The 21,739-nt window shown below is 41.7% G+C and overlaps 2 protein-coding genes across 4 annotated transcripts in view; one reads left to right on the top strand and one right to left on the bottom strand.

The window, feature by feature from the left end:
* LOC148773930 (neutral amino acid uniporter 4-like) overlaps positions 1-9,918 on the bottom strand; it is a 32,758-nt gene extending 22,840 nt beyond the window's left edge. Inside the window, exons 1-4 of one of the 2 annotated variants that reach the window (XM_088832183.1) lie at positions 9,464-9,918; positions 7,228-7,338; positions 4,909-5,136; positions 2,011-2,109 (exon numbers count right to left, since the gene is read on the bottom strand). In XM_088832183.1, coding sequence (XP_088688309.1) covers positions 2,011-2,109; positions 4,909-5,040 — 231 coding nt within the window. In that variant the 5' untranslated portion in view covers positions 5,041-5,136; positions 7,228-7,338; positions 9,464-9,918. The remainder of the gene's footprint in view (positions 1-2,010; positions 2,110-4,908; positions 5,137-7,227; positions 7,339-9,463) is intronic. The other variant, XM_088832184.1, reaches the window with a different exon arrangement.
* Positions 9,919-10,142: 224 nt separating this feature from the next.
* The window catches only part of LOC148773929 (ferroxidase HEPHL1-like), a 237,862-nt gene continuing 226,265 nt past the window's right edge, over positions 10,143-21,739 (top strand). For both annotated transcript variants that reach the window (XM_088832165.1, XM_088832164.1), the window contains exons 1-4: positions 10,143-10,263; positions 14,739-14,858; positions 16,542-16,663; positions 20,663-21,181. The gene's annotated coding sequence lies outside the window, so the exon portion shown is untranslated. The remainder of the gene's footprint in view (positions 10,264-14,738; positions 14,859-16,541; positions 16,664-20,662; positions 21,182-21,739) is intronic.

The raw sequence follows: 21,739 nt of genomic DNA, 5'->3' as shown, positions 1-21,739 counted from the left end.
AAACCCAGACTGAAAGGGGAAGCTAAAGTCAGGATGGTGCCAGTGCAGCCAGGAAAGGAGGAAGGGAAGGAAACGGACACTACGGAGGCTCCATCTGCGTGAAGCAGCGTCACCTGTTTCACACATAACCTCATTTATGGAGCTGATCTGGGGAAATACAAAAAGAAGACTCAACACGTCTTAATTGCTGACTGGAATGGGGAAACCAGGGACCCATTGAAAAGAAATACTCCAGTGTTTCAAGTTTGAGCAACCAAAAGTAAAACTAAAAGAAAGAGAGAAATGAGAAAGTGAAACTGATTTTATACAAAAAAGAAAAAGTATGTGTCAGACTTCAGAGTTGTTGAATCTGAGATGTCAGAGGAACAACACGTTAACTGGAAATGTCCAATAGCTTTACTATAGCTTACTAGTTAAAGCAGAATTGAAAATCTACAATTATGTCTCTAACAGGGATAAATGGAGCTTCTAAGAATTAGTAAGAATTCTGTAAAGGAGAATTCAGAGAGAGCAGAAACCCAACTAAAATCGCATAAAATCGTCTCAGTTCTATTTTGTCTGTGGTTCATACAAACAGATGTTTATCAGTGGTTCTGCTCCCACACCAAACATCAGACTATGAAATATAAGCTATGGCCTTTCACTGTTCAGTTGCTAAGTCGTGTCTGACTCTCTGCGACCCCATGGACTGTAGTACACAGGGCTTCTCTGTCCTTCACTGTCTCCCTGAGTTTGCTCAAACTCACATCCATTGAGTCAGTGATGCCATCCAACCATCTCGTCCTCTGTTGCCCCCTTCTCCTCCTGCCCTCAATCTTTCCCAGTATTAGGGTCTGGGTCACTGGAGAAGGACCAGGAAGAAGAGGATGGCAAACCACTTCAGTATTGCCCTGAGAACCCCATGAACAGTATGAAAAGACAAAAAGACATGGTCTTTTGACCAAGATCAGATGTAGTAGGGGGGCTTCCCGGGTGGCACAGTGTCAAAGAATTCACCTGCCAACGCAGCACACACAAGAGACGCAGGTTTGCTCTCTGAGCCGAGAAGATCGCCTGGAGGAGGAAACGGCAACCCAGAGCAGTATTCTTGCCCAGAAAATTCCATGGACAGAGGAGCCCGGCAGCTTACAGTCCACGCGGTCACAAAGAGTTGGACATGACCAACTGACTGAGCACACAAACAGCAATATTCTATTTTGCCCAAATCTATACATTCTAGGCTTTCAATGAGTGGGAAGCACCTTTTTAAAATTTTTTGGCCACACCACATGGCATTTGGCATCTTATCTCCTCAACCAGGGACTGAATCCGCACCCCCTGAACTGGAAGTTTGGCGTCTTAACCACTAGGCCACAAGGATGTCCCTGAACTGGAAGCATCTTGAATGGAAATATTTAGGATCTCAGAATCCTCACAATGTTTGTATCTCTTGGTAGCTTCATGATAACATCATTTCACAAAACAAATGATATGTATAAATCTAAAAAGAATTTATGTTTGACCCTTCTTATGTAATAGTAAACTTTATAACAATTTCAATTCATTTCTAATCATCTAGTCTATAAGATATGACATTTGGTTTCTGTCTAAATATAACCCAGACTTGACAGAGTACAGTGAATACAGATCAGACAAAACTAACCATGAGTTAATGGTTTTTGAAGCTGGGTGATGCTTACAGAGGAGTTCATCACACTATATAGGTTTGAAAATTTTCACAACAAAATATTAAAAATCATCTATTCTAATGCTCTCATTTTACTTATTAAGAAAATTATCCAAGATAAAACATGGATGAACTCCTGGTTAGTAGAGGAACTAAACTGTAATTCAAGATTATCATACCAAAATGCAAATCATTTTCTAGGAATACAAAAATAGAAACAAACAACAACAACAACAACAAAAAAAAACCAGAAACAGGAAAGAAAACCATGTATTTTTAAATGTAAGTAAGTCTCTGTGTTGACTTAAGATTTTAAAAAATAATAATAAAGACTAAATCCTTACCACTCCTATGCCTTCAAAAGCGAATACAGCAGTACCAAAAAACAGGGGGTATTTTTTCCAACCAGCCACTATTGGAAGGTTGTGGGGATCTGGCATATTCTGGAGAAGAAAGAAAAAATAAGATAAGTTACTTACTTGTTTGAAACAATTTAAAGCAGAAGAGTGAAATCATATACTTATGAGCCTCACGCTAGCAAATGTGGATTATAAATGTGAATAATTCTTTCAATAAAAAGTTTAAGCATCCTATGTTAAATGTAGCCAAGCTGTCAGGATTCTACTGCCAGAAGCAATTGTCTCCCGGAGCCCATATGTTCCAGCTGAGCTAAACGCTCCTGATTACTGCTTCCACCTGTAAGGCCCAGGCTGTTCTCACCGGGCATGGCTCCTGCCACAGCAGGAAACACGCAAGCACATTCAACACCTGAGCTGACAGCCATGCGATCAGTTATCAACCACTGCTGGCAGTGTCCAGTGAAACTCATCCCACTCCACTTTCACTGCTCTTTTGGTTTCTAGGACTGCCCAACTGTGGCTTTCCGCCTCATAGCCCTGCGTGGCTCCCCAGCTCCTGGTTTCGGTGTTTGACTCTCTGACCTGACGACTGCCTTCACCCTCATTATTTGTGCACAAGCCTGGACTCTGGCTTCGATGACTTGGTCTGACTCACAGAGCCTTGTTCCAACCCTCACTATCTGGAGACTTACAGTCTGCACATCTTGTTCAAGATGTCTGGGTCCAAAGTGGCTAGTTCTTCCAGCTACCCCAAGTCCCCTCACCAGCCTGTGTTCTCTGCCTTACCAGATGGGAAGTGGAACTCGAGGCCGGTGAAAAGGATGAACAAAGACACTGAAGTGTGGCAGCACAGGGTTAACCGGGGAAATAAGAGGGGTCTGCTGCTGCTGCTCAGTCACTTCAGTCGTGTCCGACTCTGGGATTCTCCAGGCAAGAACACTGCAGTGGGGTGCCATTTCCTCCTCCAATGTGTGAAAGTGAAAAGTGAAAGTGAAGTCGCTCAGTCGTGTCCGACCCTTAGCGACCCCACGGACTGCAGCCTACCAGGCTCCTCCATCCATGGGATTTTCCAGGCAAGAGTACTGGAGTGGCTTGCCATTGCCTTCTCCGAAGAGGGGTCTAGAAAAACCTTTATTTTCTTGGGCTCCAAAATCACTGAAGATGGTGACTGCAGCCATGAAATTAAAAGACGCCTGCTCCTTGGAAGGAACATTATGACCAACCTAGACAGTGTATTACAAAGCAGAGACATCACTTTGCCGACAAAGGTCCACCACCTGGTCAAAGCTATGGTTTTTCCAATAGTCATGTGCGGATGTGAGAGTTGAACCATAAACAAATCTGAGCGCCACAGAATTGACGCTTTTGAACTGTGGTGTTGGAGAAGACTCTTGAGAGTCCCTTGGACTGCAAGGAGAGCCAACCAATCAATCCTAAAGGAAATCAGTCCTGAATATTCATTGGAAGGACTGATGTTGGAGCTGAAGCTCCAATACTTTGGCCACCTGATGTGAAGAACTGACTCATTGGAAAAGACTCTGAAGCAGGGAAAGATTGAAGGCAGGAGAAGGGGATGACAGAGGATGAGATGGGTGAATGGCATCACTGACTGGATGGACATGAGTTTGAGCAAGCTCCAGGAAGTGGTGATGGACAGGGAGGCCTGGCGTGCTGCAGTCCATGGGGTTGCAAAGAGTCAGACATGACTGAGCAACTGAACTGAGAAAACCTGAAGCACAAGTAGAACCGTGCGACATGATGGTGACACATGACGAGAAACACGTTAGGGTCAAAATGGAAAATTAAAATGTGTGGGCTGCTGGGTAATACCAAACTGTCCTCCAAGGCTCACAAGCTTCCCTCCACCTAAGGAACATGCGTTTCTGCTCCACTAACTCCTCGATGTCCAACCAAGGGGTCAGGAACTCTAGAGAATCTTAAGAGGTCTTCCTGCCTCTCCTCTTCCACTCACGTGCGCTATAACAACGAGTCCATGGGCTTTGGAATTCAGACAGGGCAAAACAGAGACTCAGCATAAGAGAACTCGTCTCGGAGTGCTAATGGAGAGTTTAGGACAACTACTTTGGCAGCAATGTCTAAAAAGTCTAATTGCATCAGGAAAGAACAAAACAAGGATTCCCTACCTTTTTTGAGTCATTGGCCCCAGTGAGAGATGAAAACTATACAGCTGCCCAGTGGAAAATGCACACATACATATAGAAACACTGAATCTTATCAATAATTTTAAGGGATTTGCAGATCCCCTGGATCCCCTCAACAGATTATTTTAAGGAAACTGAGTTAAATATCTCCAGACTACTGATGATGAACTCAGTTGCGGTCACTGCAGAAAGAGATTACAGCCCAGGGTAGTGGCAGTGAGCTGAAGCTGCAGTGGCAAATAAAGCTTCAGGCGTGAAAGAAAATCATAACATCACAGCTAGACTCCCATCTCCTGTGATTGGTTTAAGTCTTAAAGGAATAAACAAGACACTGATGAGTTCTTTTTTTTTTTTTTTGGATTTTTTTTTTTTTTTTTTGATGAGTTCTTTATTTCCTGTTAGGCAGTGTACTAGGGCAGGGTCCTGAATCTCACAACTCTAGGGCAGGCATTACTATGTTCTGAGGCAACACCATACAGCTCAGAAGCATACTGACCAAGATTCAAAACCAGATCTGACTACAAAGCCTATGCTTTCATCCTCTATGCCATATACTTCTTCAGCTAAGCAGTATCCCCCAAAAGAAAACCTGATTATCTCCTAGGTGACACATATGAAGTAGGGTCTTTACTCATCATCACTTTTACCTCTAAAGTAAAAAAAAAAAAAAAGTTTACTTGTTAAAAAACACACGACATAGTTAAAAACATGTTATACTTACCCTTACAACATACTGATAAATTATCACAAGACTGACAGCCATGGATATGTTGGCAAGGAATGAAAGCACAAACAGATTCTTGAGCTCACGAATGAAGACCAAAAGAATTAAAAATGGAAGAAAGCAAAGCATATATATCCTTAGGTCAATACTTCTTCTCTCACATGGACTTGATGAATTGGTACTATTCAAAACAAACACTTTACTCTCCAGGAACCCTTCGTGAACCTATACAGGATTACCAGGAGAATAAGGAAGAGGGAAAACAAAAACTTCCATTAACTTATAAGCACGAAGGAGAAATATAAAGAAAACTATAATCTATATACACTCTATGATAAATTCCTTTGCCATAAATAAAATACATAGTTTCAAGACAATCTAGCAACCTAGAAATATATATATATATATATAATTTAGGGATAATTAAAATAGAATAGTCTTCTTTGCAAAATAACTTTATCATACTGTGAAAACAAAGTTCACTAGAAACTTGTGAGGACAGACTTGCTAAACCACTTTGAAGCTCTGTGACTGTGACACTCATGATGCCTGCAAAGGCTCAATCTGCTTCTGAGATGATCAAAAGTAGAAGAATGCTTATCCAGAATGGCCATTGGGAGGTCTATTAACACAGTTTTTTCAAAGCAGAAAACAATCTCCAAGTGCCTTTTAGAAATGTACAGTAATCAAGATGCCCAGAATGTACAGAAATCAGAGCCCAATTTTAAAGGTATTCTATAAAGCAACTGTTGATGAATTAGTATCACTGTCAATAAATATTTATTAACAATCAGTTATCTTCTGCATGCTAGACAATAAATTTTTGTCAGAGCAAAAAGCTTCTATAAGATAAACCAACTTTACCTCAAAATTTATTCAGCTATTTCTATAAACCAATATTTAGCTTCCAAAAGAGATTCCATAATTTATAGTCTCCATATATTAAAAATTGTCCCTGATTCAATTAAGCAAATAGTCCAACTTACAAAAATAGAAATGAAATTATAGAGGACTTTAAAAATAATCTTAAAAACTCACAGAAGAGGCAGATTGTACTAAAATAAAAATATCAGTGAAAATCTATTTGCCCCAAACACTGTACCCTCCTTTGAACATAATGACATTATCACGTCTCTGAATATATAAATTAAGAACCAAAACTTATAGTAATAACAGAAAGTATTTTCTGAGTACTTTGTATGTGTCAGGTACTGAACTTTACTCTCCAGGAACCCTTCATGAACCTATACAGGATTACCAGTAGAATAAGCAAGAGTGGAGGAAAAAACTGCCATCAACTTATACTCATGAAGGAGAAATATAAAGGAAATTACGACTTATATGCACTGTGTCAAGTACTGAACTTGATATGCAACATCTCATTTAATCCTCAAAACAACTCTCTGAGGTGGGTGGTAATATTAATTTCCATTGTATAGTTGAGGAAACTGAGGTTTAGGGAAAGTAAAAAAGAAAAATCTACATAATATCAAGCCAGTAAGTGGTGGTTCTAGGATTCAAACCCAGGTCTGAGACCTAAGAATCTAGCGTGTGACAGGAACATGTTCACCTGAGCAAAACGCTGCAAGCCCTAAAGAGGGGCCTGCCCAAGGAGCCCCTGGTCACCTCCGCAACAGCCCTCTCCCCTGAAATATAGGACTGGGAGGCCAACAAGTCAGAGTACAGAACAAAATCCTGACATGATTAATAATGCAGGGGGTTAATTTCACCCTTACCCACAATAAGTAATATTTAGTGTCACTACAAATGTACATATCATCTTAAATCGCAGGGACTACACCTACTAGTTTTAAGTTATGTCGGCAACTTGTAACTCATACTGGACTAACAGACTCAGGTTATGCCATGTACCATTTAAGAAATGCACAGCTCTCATCTGTCTTATAATTGGCCATTAAAACTTTCTATTTTATCTTCTATAACTTGAAATAGAAGCAAAATTGATTGTTTACATCACTTGGCTTTTAAGAAGATATTTTATTTGTTGACCCGATTTTCTCTGTCATCAAATTATTTACAGCCAAATACTTCTGAAGTATAGGTATTCAAAGAAGTACCTCCCATATACAAGATGAGGTAATGATAGAGTTAAGCTCTACCAAGGATTCCTGGCAAGAGAAAAGTAGCCATATAACCAATTTTAAAAAGGGCTGTTTGAGTCGTTAGGTGCTTGGGAATTTCACATCGATTCTATCACAAACCTCTCATAATAATTTAGTATTCTTTGGCAGAAAGAGGGTTATAAGAAATTCTCAAGATTGAAAAATAAAGTAAAATAAAAATATCGATACATACCCAGAGCAAGATTCAGGTAAACATTTGAGTCCTTCGGTGCCCTCTAGAGACAGAGATTGGCTATCTAATAGGACTTCCTACGCTCTCACATGTTTACCAAAATGCAAAACACTGAAATAAATATTATAAGATAAAATTACTAAATTCAGTTGCTTCCATGTAGAGCTCAAATTTACTAAATTCTACAGTTTATTAACTTTTCAATTCAGTGATTTAATGGTTAAAATTCCAAAGGCAGATGATGCTCTTCAGCAAAGCTAAAATGCAGAATTAAAGCTATAATATGCTACATTTGCATACTAAATTTAAAATGCATAATGCATTGTATAAAGGCTTTCACAAACTTTTCATCAGCTGCGGCTCACAATAAGGCTATGAGGAACATGGGGAGATTTTGCTATTGTTCCTATTTTACAAATAAGGAAATCGAGGCTTGACCAGGAATAAATGGGTCTTATTCAAAGTTAAAACTGAGAGCATGCATCTGAATTCAGATCTTCTGACTCTGAAGTCCATAGTCTTTGGTATCACATTTTTTTTCCTCTGAATGTAACAGCCCTTCCCTATTCTTCATACCTACACACACTATTTTGTCTCTCTGAGCTTTTCGTGAGCATTTTAATGGAAGATCAGCAGGAAGCGACTATAACCATGATGGACCAGCATCAGTGGAAGCACCACAGTACCTCACCCCTGCAAACTGTCTACAGTGGTTTAACGGGCCCAAGAACAGCCATACAGCAGCTACAGAGCAAGAGACGCACAACTCCGTATGGGAACTAAACTCTTAATTCTTTGGTTCGATGTAATACTGAACCTTCAGTTTTAGGCAGATCAAGGTGGTCATAACCTTACAGGTTTTAACTGTAAAAGTAGTAGCAATTAGTATGGTTTAATCAACCTGTGTGTCTTTTATTGGAGACTGCTCTCAAACGTGAGGACGCTTCTGCAGAGAGGGGCAATCTCTGACGATGCTGTTTCAGTGATCATCTGTCTGCTCTGCTAAGGTGAGGCGCTTAGCACTGCTTTCAACTTTTCTCACATCTGCCTCAATATCTTTTTCCATATTGCTCTTTGGGCTGCAAAACAACTTTCATCTTTCTATCAACTGCAAGCTTCTCCTTACCTTCCAGAGAGTCACTTTTTCTACCTGGTCTTCTTATGATATGTGCAAATGAGTTAAATTCTTTCATTCAGCTTTGGAGGCAACTGATAACATTTCACAGGAGAAAGTCACCAATCCTGAGCTTACAGGTATTTATTTTATGTACCTATATAGTCTGTGTCATACACATACTCACAATTAAAGTCAGACAATGTCCTGCCCTAGGAAGAACAGTAGTGTGGCAGCTAGGAGAGGCATTTACGTTTCTGCCTAATTCACATGGCCTGGGGCACATTGCTCATGCTCTATGAGACTTTGTATCCTCATTCATAAAATAAGCATAATACTTATATTACAGTGCAGTTGCAAAAATTAAAGGATATGTATCATGGTTTATAAATATAGGATTATAACGCATTATGAGCATTACCTATAACTTTAAGTCAAGCTTGTTGGTAGCTCTCTTAGGGGATTATAGAAACGATACAATACTACCATGTTGCACAATCCTAGAAAGGCACCATTTCCATTATATTCTATGTAAACGACTGCTAAAATGGTATATCTTCTCTTGACATTAAATAGCCTCTTAACTGAGTCAGTAATCCTAAAACTATATGACTTGAAGAATTAAATACTTGTAAAATCAAAAGCACATCATCTATGATGAATAATGCTGATAAAATCATCAACTCTCTTATTTATAAAAGAATGACTGTGACCCTTTCCATCATTAAAAATCTAAGAGGGGGGTTTTATCAAACTATGGCCCCCAGACCAAAACCTACCATCTATTTTTGCAAATAAAATTTTATAGGAATACAGCCACATATAATGTATTGCCTACAGCTAAGTTGAGACAGAGATCACATGGCCTGCAAAACTGAAAATACTTACTATCTAGCCCTTAACAAAAAATGGTTGCCAAATCTTGGTCTAAATATAAAATGAAGTTATCTTATACTTAGAAAAGTGAGTCAAGCATATACTTGAAAGTGAAAGTGAAAGTCGCTCAGTCATGTCTGACTCTTTGCCACCCTATGGACTGTACCGTCGATAGAATTCTCCAGGCCAGAATACTGGAGTGGGCAGCCTTCCCCTTCTCCAGGGGATCTTCCCAACGGGACTCACCTCACACCGCGGGTCCCTCGGCTACACGGAGCCAGCGAGGAGCGCCGGCGAGTTTGCGCGACTGCCAGGGCGCGGGGGCGGGCGGGGGCGGGCCAGGACTTCCAGTCCAGCTTCCCGGTAGCACTCAAATCAGAGAAGGCAGTGGCAAGCCACTCCAGTACTCTTGCCTGGAGAATCCCAGGGATGGGGGACCCTGGTGGGCTTCTGTCTATGGGGTCACACAGAGTCGGACACGACTGAAGCGACTTAGCAGCAGCAGCAGCAGCAATTTCATATATATGATGTATCTGGTAATCTAACTGCTGCTGCTGCTGCTAAGTCGCTTCACTCGTGTCCGAATCTGTGTGACCCCAGAGACGGAAGCCCACCAGGCCCCACCCCGTCCCTGGGATTCCCCAGGCAAGAGTACTGGAGTGGGTTGCCATTTCCTTCTCCAATCCATGAAAGTGAAAAGGGAAAGTGAAGTTGCTCAGTCGTGTCCGACCTTTAGCGACCCCACGGACCGCAGCCTACCAGGCTCCTCCGTCCATGGGATTCTCCAGGCAAGAGTACTGGAGTGGCTTACCATTGCCTTCTCCGGTTACCCAGAAGCTGGGCACAAAACGCAAGCGCGCAGCCGAGCGGGCGCAGCGCGCCTGCGCCGTACGTGCGCGCGCATGCGCCCCGCCCCCGCCCGCCCCCGCGCCCTGGCACTCGCGAAAGCTCGCCGGCGCCTCTCGCTGGCTCCGTGTAGCCGAGGGACCCGCGGCCGCTCCCGGCCGGCGCCGCAGCCTCCCGGGAGCACGGCCCCGAGGTGTGAGGTGAGTCCCGGGTCGTGGAGGCCCCTTCCCGTTCGGCGCAGCGGGAAAAGGAGTCGGGAGCGGGGACTGAGGAGTTGCCGCCCGCGGCTGCCCGCTCCTCGGTCTGACCCTGTGCCGAGGAGGCACCGGCAGCCGCGGTCCCTCCTCCTCGGGGAGCGTTCTTCTCGGCACCGCCGAAACCAAAGGCTTGGGCGGCGCGCTGTGGAGGGGTGTCTCGGGGCTTTCTCGGGGCGGGCGGCGGGCCGGCGCGGCGCGGGGGCGCCCGAGTTTGGGGCTGGGCGCCGCGGCGGGCCGATGCCCGCGGACGGGATTGACCCTCTGGGTCTCCGCGCCCGCGCCCCCCCACCCCGCGCCGCGCCCACTCCGCCAGCCCTGGGGCTCGACCGGCGCCGCGGGGCCGTGTGGCGCTCCCGGGCCGCTGGGGGCTGTGGGGGGAGGACGCGGCCGAGGGCTGGGCGCGGGGGCGCGGGGGCGTCGGTTCATCCCGGGGCCCGGGCGGCGTCGCAGCATCTGGACTGCCTCCTGTTTCTAGTCCTGAAAGTTGTCCCCTCTCCTCCCTCCCGTCAGTTTTGCAAAGTCTGCCTATTCCTCCTGGAGGCTTCCCCCTCTGCCCCCTTGGGGGCTCCGTGTGTTTGCCCTTGGGGTACGGCTGGAGGTTCAAACATGTTCTCTGAAATAAGGTGCTGTTAAACGTGTCAAGCGGAGAAGGCAATGGCAAGCCACTCCAGTTCTCTTGCCTAGAAAATCCCATGGACGGAGGAGCCTGGTAGGCTGCAGTTCGTGGGGTCGCTAAGGGTCAGACACGACTGAGCGACTTTACTTTCACTTTTCACTTTCACACATTGGAGAAGGAAATTGCACCCCACTCCAGTGTTCTTGCCTGGAGAATCCCAGGGACGGGGGAGCCTGGTGGGTTTCCGTCTCTGGGGTCACACAGAGTCGGACACGACTGACATGACTTAGCAGCAGCAGCAAACATGTCAAGGCAATTTAGCATCTTCCTAGAGGCCTTTGTCGGAGAAGGCAATGGCACCCCACTCCAGTACTCTTGCCTGGAAATTCCCATGGACGGAAGAGCCTGGTAGGCTGCAGTCCATGGGGTCGCGAAGAGTCAGACACAACTGAGGGCCTTCATTTTCACTTTTCACTTTCATGCATTGGAGAAGGAAATGGCAGCCCACTCCAGTGTTATTGCCTGGAGAATCCCAGGGACGGGGGAGCCTGGTGGGCTTCTGTCTATGGGGTCGCACAGAGTCGGACACGACTGAAGCGACATAGCAGCAGCAGCAGCAGAGGCCTTTATCAGAGTTAGGTGCCTTCCTCAATAAGGGAAAAAGGGGTGTTTTTTCTTTCTTTCTTAAAAGAGCAAAAGCATATGCCACTAATTTAGGCAGAGGAGTCAACTTGAAGTTGCAACATGTCTAGGAAGGAGGACAAAAGGTCTGGTTTTTGGCCCAGAATAAATGAAATTTGGAATTTTAGTTCCCTTCTGAATGTAGGCACACAGAGCAGCAGAGCATCTCAGGAGCTGTAGAAATAAATGATTGCTCTATAAGGTTGGTCAAACAAGATCTTATTTTATAGAAGTAGTTTGGAGAGACCTGTAATGTGTATTTACGGGACTTGGGTTACTTGGCAAAGCCAATATCGCAGGAGCAAGGAAACAGAGACTTGACAAGGGGGATGTTACCTCCCTCTTGAGCCTTCATTTAGCCTTTAGTGGTGTGCTGACAGTCAAAGGGATAGAGAAATCCATAGTTCTGTTCTTAAGACCCATTTACTCCTCAAGATAATGCTTTCCATCCGTACTTTTTTTTTTTCCCCATCCGTACTTTTAAGCAAATCAGTGCCATCTTTTCCCTCCAGAAGAAGAAGGAAAAGAACAAAAAAGTGTTTGTTTGAAGTCCCAAACCCCAACATAGAGGTAATAAGATAGGAAAGTGATGTAAAAGCTTAAGTGGGCTGGCTTGCAGGGATAGAGCTGAAAATAAAAAATAATTGAGATGCAATTCTTCTTACAGTGTTGCTTTTTCTTTAGTGAAATAACAGGTTCTTCCTCTCCCCCCCTCCCCCCAAATGCTTTGAAACTGTCAGGAAAGTAAGGTAATAGTAAAGTAAGTAAAGTAATAAATAAAGTAAGTAAAGTAAAGTAAGTAAGTAAAGTAATAGTAAAGCCTACCAGCCTACCTTCTCTTTCCTCCTCCTCCGGTATTTATTTTTTTCTCATCCACTAATATTCCCTGCCTCTACGTCTCTCCCGAATCCACCAGTGCCCTATTAATAGAAGAAGAAAGGACTGTAGGTTCTTTCATCCCTTTTTCATCTTAGGTGCTGTATTCCTCTGAGCTTTGTTTTGTGCTTTGAACATTGAGGTGGATTTCTGTAGAGACATCCCCAGCCATGATTGAGATATTTGAAGTAGAGAGCCTTGTGGGGAAGATAAACAGTAAAGAGCACATTCTTTCTTTGTGTAGCACAGTGCTGTGAGAGCGTCATCATTGGGCAGAGAGAGGGGCTTTTAAATTCCCTGTAAGTCCTCTGTTGCCCACTTCCCAGGCAAAGAATGTGTTAGTAAAACGATGAGATTTCATAATGAAAACTTACTCTGAGCATGCTAGTTTGTTGATGTTAGACTGCTGTTGACTTTATTTTCTTCAGGAGACTTGTGATAGGAAGCAGTTCTTAACTGTATCTTTCCCTTCTTTCACAGGGAAGAGCAGTGTTGGCCTCGAGTGTTTTTTAACCCCTAAAATCTCTAGAATTAGAGACGTTTAAAGCTGCAGATGGCCACAAAAAGTGCAGTAGTCGAATGAAAAGCAAGACTTTGAAATATGTATGAGAGGAATTGTTTAGTGTAGATTTGTGAGAAGAAGGGTTACAGCGTCTTGAGGAAAGAAGTGAAGGTTTTTAATAGGGGCATTTCCAGAAGGTTAGGAATGAATGTTTGAAGAGTAACAACTCCCCTTTGACTAGAAAGCAGTTTTAACTGACTGTTGCATCAGAAATGATGAATCTGTCTTTGAGTTACAGTCTTTGAGTTATGCTGAGAACTAGCAACTGTTTTGGTGGATCCAAGGCATGCACTGTGAATGAAGTTTGAGAAAAAACAACTAGGCTAGTAGGCCTAAAAAAATCTTGGTCCCCAAAGTTTATCTCATTAAACTAATTTTAGAGTCAAAACATGCAACCATGCTAAAGGGGGGAAAACAATCAGGAGCTTGATATTAGAGCATTTTTTGAACACATTTTAATGAAAAAGGGAAACCAGGCTGGAATTTCAACCTGTTGTTTTTTTTTTTTTTAAAGTCCAGATTCTGGCCATCTTTCACCTTTCCAGTTTTGCTTTTAGTTTTAAAAGATTTTCTGCTTTCTCTAGTCTTATATAATTTGTAAGATGGACTGGCTTTTGATGACTACTGTTCATTTTAATTTTGAGCTTTAATGTATTTGATTTTCCTGTATTTCTTTAAGCCCCATTGCTCAGCACACTGGAAATTAGATTATCTTTTGTAATCAGTAGACAACTAGACGGACTTTAAAAATTAGATAAAGTGGCAAAGTGATACCTTGAGATTACTGAGAATCTAGGCCCTAAGATTTAAATATGGAGCTATATAAACTTCAGCAACCAGAAAGCAGTATCCTGAGAATGAATTTATATAAAAAAAAATTAGATATGGAAAACAAAAGGCCAAAACCCACATGAGTTTTAGGAAAAGAAATCTAGCACTTTGAGCAGCGATATGCTCTCCGTGTGTACTTTCCTGTCTGACAAGATGATGATTTCCTTGAGAGAAGAAGCTTCAGAGGTAGTGATTGCTAATCCTTATAACGCAGTCTTGGAAAACTCTGAAAGAAGACAAAAGAGTATCCTCCTGTTCCCATTGTAGCCGGTGTGTTTGAGGCAACCTTTAATTTCTGAATTGGAAAGGCAAAATGTTAGGTACGTTTATAGTGTGTCGAGATAAGTAAATCTAAGCTGAGAAAGATGAAAGGAATCACTTTCTGTACAGAAGTGTTGATTGGAATAGACTTGCTAACATCTTTGGTTGCAGGGCCTCGCTGACAAGTCCCCAGGGCCCACTTTTGTCATGGTCTCTTCTGGGATTCAGCCTGCTTTCTTTCCTCTTCACAGTTGCCCTCTCCTACTTTTCCCAGCTGAGTTCTTTGGGTCTGGCTTTGTAGCCAGCCTCTGAAGACAATCTTCCAAGATTGCATCCCCTTTATTGCTGTTCTTCAGGACAAGTACTCACCTTATTTTAGGGGCTTTTACTTTTTATCTTCACAAGAGAACTGGTAAATTGGGGAATGTCAGATTGCTGATGTTACACATTGATAAAAATTAAAGTGTAGGGTTAAGTGTATCTAGTCCTTTTTGTTTTCTGATGAAATAATCATCAGGTCATTTAATCTGAAGTTAGTTTTCCCACATATCTTATATTGCTCTGTAAAGAACTGAATGTCTCTTTTCTCAGGGTTGCTGCTACTGCTGCTGCTGCTAAGTCACTTCAGTCGTGTCCGACTCTGTGTGACCCCATAGACGGAAGCCCACCAGGCTCCCCCGTCCCTGGGATTCTCCAGGCAAGAACACTGGAGTGAGTTGCCATTTCCTTCTCCAATGTGTGAAAGTGAAAACTGAAAGTGAAGTCGCTCAGTCGTGTCCGACCCTTAGCGACCCCACGGACTGCAGCCTACCAGGCTCCTCCATCCATGGGATTTTCTAGGCAAGAATACTGGAGTGGCTTGCCATTGCCTTCTCCGTTCTCAGGGTTAGGGCATGGAAAACTGTTTCCAGACCCTTCATTTTCTACTGGTCCTTGGCGCCTGAGACTGTTCCCTCCAGTTAATCCAGCCACTCCCTTTCTTCAGCTGAGATTCTGCAGATTTCTATAGTCAAAGATATAATATCAAAAAGAACGCACAACATCATTTAACCTTTATGTAATCAGCTGCTGTATTCTGTCAGTATTTCTTGGTTTCCTCCATCTTCTGTGTCCTGCTGTCTGAAACTTACAGCTTCTTCAAGGATGGTTCTCTTAGGAAAAAGGATTGTTGCTATCCATGCTCATGTGATCCTGCTTAGAAGCATTTATTTCATTACATTATTGAAAAACAATTTAGAATATATATCAACTTTTTTTTTAACTGTGCATAATATTTGGTTATGGACAGTTATGGCCGAAAGTGAAGAGGAACTCAAAAGCCTCTTGATGAAAGTGAAAGAGGAGAGTGAAAAAGTTGGCTTGAAGCTCAACATTCAGAAAACGAAGATCATGGCATCCGGTCCCATCACTTCATGGGAAATAGATGGGGAAGCAGTGGAAACAGTGTCAGACTTTATTTTAGGTGGCTCCACAATCACTGCGGATGCTGATTGCAGCCAGGAAATTAAATGACGCTTACTCCTTGGAAGGAAAATTATGACTAGCCTAGGTAGTATATTAAAAAGCAGAGACATTACTTTGCCAACCAAGGTCCGTCTAGTCAAGGCTATGGTTTTTCCAGTGGTCATGTATGGATGTGAGAGTTGGACTGTGAAGAAAGCTGATCGCCACAATGTTGATGCTTTCAAACTGTGGTGTTGGAGAAGACTCTGGAGAGTCCCTTGGACTGCAAGGAGGTTGAACCAGTCCATTCTAAAGGAGATCAATCCTGGGTGTTCATTGGAAGGACTGATGCTAAAGCTGAAGCTCCAACACTTTGGCCACCTCATGCGAAGAGTTGACTCACTCCAAAAGACTCTGATGCTGGGAGGGATTGGGCTGGGCAGAGAAGGGGACGAAAGAGAATGAGATGGCTGGATGGCATCACCGACATGAGTTTGATGTGGCATGAGTTTGAGTGAACTCCGGGAGTTGGTGATGGACAGGGAGGCCTGGCGTGCTGTGATTCATGGGGTCGCAAAGAGTGGGAGACGACTGAACGACTGAACTGAACTGAACTGAATATTTGGTTCAGCTGAGGTGTGATCTGATTTTTTTTCAGTATTCAGAATCAATTTTTGACCCTTTCTAAGTTCATCATCAGTTTTGTTTTTTTTTTTTTTTTGCTTTTCTTGCTGCCTGTAGTAGGGCATTTTTGTGTCTTGGCTTGTTACTTAATCAACAGTCAGTAAACATTGATTCAAGTAGTAGTATTGTCAGCACACATTTATAGATTTAGCAGACTTATTTTCCCATACAGAAATAACGTGGGACAGATTTTAAAATAACATTTCAGCATTTATAATACTTTACTCCTTTTTTGTTTTGTTTTTGTTTTTTGACCTCGCCGTGCAGTTTGTGGGACCTTAATTCTCTGACCAGCGATCAAACGCAAGCGCCCTGAAGGAGAAGTGTGGAGTCCTAATCACTGGATTGCCAGGGAAGTCCCTAGAATATCATATCTTTAAACAATTCAGGTAAGTTTTATTCTGTTTCACGTATGTATATTTCTGACAAAAGTGGGAGACTATATTCTGTTTTGTAAACCATTTAAAATTTTAGTTTTCACTTATTGTATTGTTACTGTCTTTTCACATCCGCATATACAGATCCTGCTCATCAGTTTTAGTGAGTGTGTTATGTGCTGATTGTGCCGTAATTTAACCAATTCCTTGTTGGTAGACTTTCAGTTTGTCTGGGTTTTTATTTTGTAAACAGTGTTGTACTAACATTTCAGTTATACATCATGTGTACTTGTGTTTTCTTTCTTAGAATAAATTGTAGAATAGGTCTGCTGAATCAAATTATATACGTTTGAAGAGCTTTTGATGTCCCTGGCTATTTTTTTGAAATACCAACTAGTTTGCTTTTCCTCCAGTAGTATTTGAAAATGGAGAATTTCCTGGCAGTCTAGTGGTTAGACACTTCACTGCCTTGGCCCGGGTTCAGCCCCTGTTTGGGGAACTAAGATTCTGCAAGCCGTGTGGGACAGCCAAAAAAAAAAAAAAAAAAATGTATTTCCCAGTGTTGAAATGTTGAATATATTCTTTTTTCCGCACCCTCTCCTTTACTGTGTTCTGTTATTCTTTCTTTGTTCATCTGATTGGCAAAAATGTTATATATCATGTTTGTATGTTTTTATTAGTAAAGTTGAATATATTTTCATATGTTTGTTAGCCATTTGTATTTCTTTTGTAAATGTATGTCCTTTTTTCCATTTTTCTATTCAAGTATTGTTCTTTATCTGCTTTTTAAAAAATTCATTTTATATATTACTTTTGCTAAGCACATAATTATGTGCAAATATCCTGTACTGAGTTAAATTATTCTACTTTAGGATAGCATTTCTCAAAATACGACTTAATAGATCACTTGTAACAGTACCGAGATAATTGTTAGAATGCATGTATATCCTTCATTTACCAGAGGTTCGGATTTCTTAGACCTATGGGGTTTCTATGAATCTGCAGCACATGAAAATTAGGGAACCTCTGATTTGGACGAAATATAAATTTCTTAACATTTTTACTGTTCCTATTTTTCCTCTTGTCTCATGGCATTCTGCTGTTTTTTCTGATTTATCTTAATAATCATAAATTACAGTCTTAATGTATTAAGGTTTTATCCTACCCCAGCCTAACAATAATTTTACAAAAATGTTTTGATGTATGGAAATTAGAATGTTAAAGTCCCTAAAGGAAAGCACTTTTGTAAGTCTGTGAGAAGCATTGTTTGTAAATGAGGCGAAAGGAATAACTAAGAGAAAAACAGGTAAAATAGAGTAGACAGAAGTATAGGGGGTTTCTCATCTAGTTTAAAAAACTCAATATTACTTTGTTTCTTCCTCGTGTTTTGTGTGGTAATCTTCTTTGAACTGTAAATTTGGAACCCATACTGTTTGAAAAATAGTCTAAATGAAATTTTTGAAATTCTCATTGTTATCTACAGATTCATTAGGGAGCAGTGTTCCCTTTAATATTTTTTTAAGTTGCAAGCAGATGAACAGGCTGCTGCTGCTGCTGCTGCTAAGTCACTTCAGTCGTGTCCGACTCTGTGTGACCCCACAGACGGAGGCCCACCAGGCTCCCCCGTCCCTGGGATTCTCCAGGCAAGAACACTGGAGTGGGTTGCCATTTCCTTCTCCAATGTGTGAAAGTGGAAAGTGAAAAGTGAAAGTGAAGTCGCTCAGTCGTGTCCGACCCTTAGCGACCCCACGGACTGCAGCCTACCAGGCTCCTCCATCCATGGGATTTTCTAGGCAATAGTACTGGAGTGGCTTGCCATTGCCTTCTCCGGGAACAGGCTGCATAAGCAGCAAACTACAAACATGGAACTTCGATGGATGTTTTGATACTGTAGCCAAATAAAGCTTGCAGGGCTTATTTGACACATTAGTGACAGGCATAATTGTTACCGTGCTGCCTGATAAGTAAGCTTAAATATAGATGACTGTGTTTGACATCACTTTTCCATAGCCAGACATCACATTTCTGGGCCCAACTTGGAGGAGGAAACAATATGGCAGGCCAAGAAGCTTTAACAAATATTTCTGATTTAGAGATTTCAGTATTAGAGAGATTAGACATTTGGGGCAGAGGTTGCTTGTAACTTTGGTGTTCCTAATTCCTAAGGTTGTAGACTTTCCTTTTCCCTTCTTCTACTCAAGACCATATGCTTGAGGGAAAAATGGGAAGATTCCGCCATGGCTTTACTTTCTCCAAATAGTTTTTTCTGCCCAGTAATTAAAGCTTGGGATGCAGAGGTCACTGTCATTGGTAGTGCACAAAGGACAGTTTGTTTCCCTGCTTTAGCCAAGCCAGTCAAGTTTTCAAGGTCTAAGCTGTCACGGGCCCTAATATCTATTTGAGTTGTCCTGTTAACCTGGGTCTCTGAGAATTTCTGAACCTGACTTTCTCATGTTTTCCCAACCGAGGTTGGGTACTTCAAACAGAAATATTTGCCATCTGTGAAGCGCGAATAAAGTAAAAGCAGACTTAACATCATTACAAAACCAAACGGAAGTATGATAGTTTTAGAATAAGCTTTTTTCCTACCAATCTTGCCTTCCACTCTACCTACCCTTCCAGCCCCCAAGGAGATGCATATTTTTGTCCCTAGAAAAAAAGTGAAAGCTGCATCCAACTCTCTGTGACCCCATGGACTGTAGCCTGCTGGACTTCTCTGTCCACGGAGTTCTCCAGGCAAGAATACTGGTGTGGGTTGCCATTTCCTCCTCCAGGGAATCGTCCCAACCCAGGGATCAAACGCATGTCTCCAGCATCACAGGCGGATTCTTTACCGTCTGAGCCACCAGGGAAGCCCCCAGCAAAGGCAGTGTCAAATCAGACTCTGAAACTTGGTAGAAACTCTTAACTGGAAATCATTCATAGCCCACGCTGTAACTTTCTAGGGTTGATTCTTCTCTGCAGCCTGACTGTGTGTAATGAAGCGTTTGTTGGTCAAACGTTTTCTCTAGCTATGTACTGAATTTTTGTACTATCTAAAAGGATGAAGCATTGTTGGGAAAACGTCCTGATACTACTTTTAGAATCTCCTGTTTGCCAGTTCAGTATTGGTTGATAGAAGTCAGTCTTTGTATCTGCCGTAAATCAGTAATAAAACTACCTAAAGTTTGATGTTGCTTTACCTTTTATAGAGTACATTATTTTATAATTCACTTACGTACCATCTTTGATAGGGAGGCGCAATTTTTAGAAAGGAAAATTCTGAGCTCAGAGAAGTTAAGAGATTCACATAGTTGGGAAGAGGCTTGAATCCATATCTTTTGTTTTCTTTATATTTTACACCTTTCAGAGATACCATCTGCTGAATCATTTGATGATTAAAACATTTGTAATAAAATTTAAATAGCTTGTTATTAAGTGTGGCAGATATTTAAATAAAATTTAGGACAGCAGCATGCAAGTTTTTCCCAATGGATCAATTATGTCTTGTGACAAATGAAAAACTACCATTATAGATGGGAAATTAAACTGTATGGTATGTAAACAACTGAGGGAGGAAACAGTGCCTTTAAATGCTATTTATGGATTCTCTGGTATATCTAGAGCAAGAATGATACGGTAGAAAAACTATCGTATTTGTTTATGAAATACCCATGTGTTTTATCTGTAAGGCAGTGTTGTATCTCTCGTCAAAGTCTGTGATTGTTGTTGTTGTTAGCCACACGCCCGGCATTTGGAAGTTTAGTTCTCCACCAGGGAGTGCACCGGTGCCCCAGTCGTGGATGTGTGCAGCTTTAATCACTGGACCACCAGAAAGTCCCAAAGGCAGTATTTTAAAGTTTCTTTTTCTAGTAGCTGATTGTTAGTGTGTAGAAACGCAACTGATTTTTGTATACTGATTGTGTATCCTACAACTTTACTGAGCTAATCAAAGTTTTACTATCAAGCCTGTAATATTTCAAGAGGAAATTGCTAATTTCTCCCATTTTTAAAAAACAATTATTTTTTCAGATATTTCAGCCAAAGGCAGAAAGAGCTCTTCTCCTAGGATGGAGTCTGTTGTTTGGGAATGTGGTTGATCCAGTTGACACGTTGGCCAGATGGTACCCGATGTAATAAAATGAAAAGAAGAGGCAAGATGATGTCATTTTCCCATATTGTGAAAACAAAAACAAATGCCTTTCATGAGACCAAGCTAACAAACCTCTGACGGTGCAAAGAGTTTGAAGAACTTAACAGCAAGATAGAAGAAGTACTTCCAAGCTGAGACCTGCAGGTGTACAAAGATCTAAAATACATATTGAGTGGGCCTGATCATCTGAATCTCATTCGATCGAGAAAGCATGGCTCTGAGTTGGATCGTCTTCTATCTGTGCCCTTGACTATGTTTGTGGGCCATATAGGTGGGCACAGTTTGTGTTCTTTGAGCCTGTTACCTTGAGGAGGTGCCAAGATTTGCCTTGTAACACTACCTTCATGCCCAATCTTCTGAATCATTATGACCAACAGACGGCAGCTTTAGCAGTGGAGGTAAGACTTCATCTATTATTTGGCATGTCGTAGAAAATTGTTCTTGTATTGCCCTTTTAATCAGTCTACTGAATGTGTTTGATAAACGACAGGAAAAACTAATATGTTATTTTGAACTGCATCTTGTACATTAAAAAGTTATGTATTTAGGTTCAGACTCTGATCGATCGAAGATTTCAGATTTGGGGAATGTTACTCATCTTAGTTTTCAGATATTATTCTTTTATGAAGAAATTTGAAAATTTGGAACTGGAGAAGTAATAGCCTTTCAGAAGTTTAAATTGTCCAAGTTATGGTTACATCTTTTTTGCTATTTAATAATAAGACTTTAAAGAGCAGACGATAATAATAATAATGCTCATAATTCACTTAGTAAATATTGAAGGTAACATGATTTTGAAAATGGGTTCTTTGGCTCAGACTTTAGGCTGGTGGGTTTACAGTATTTACATTGTCTTAAATACTTAAGATGGTATCCTGGTCTTACTGTCTTCACATCGATTTACGAACAGCAACTCCCAAGCAGTGATAAAGGTTTTGTTGTGTGAATTATCTGTT

Source organism: Moschus berezovskii, chromosome 25 (assembly GCF_049115385.1).
Source record: "Moschus berezovskii isolate FMDL1 chromosome 25, NW_MosBer_1.0, whole genome shotgun sequence".
NCBI lineage: Eukaryota > Metazoa > Chordata > Mammalia > Artiodactyla > Moschidae > Moschus > Moschus berezovskii.
This window is presented reverse-complemented; position numbering and strand designations above follow the sequence as displayed.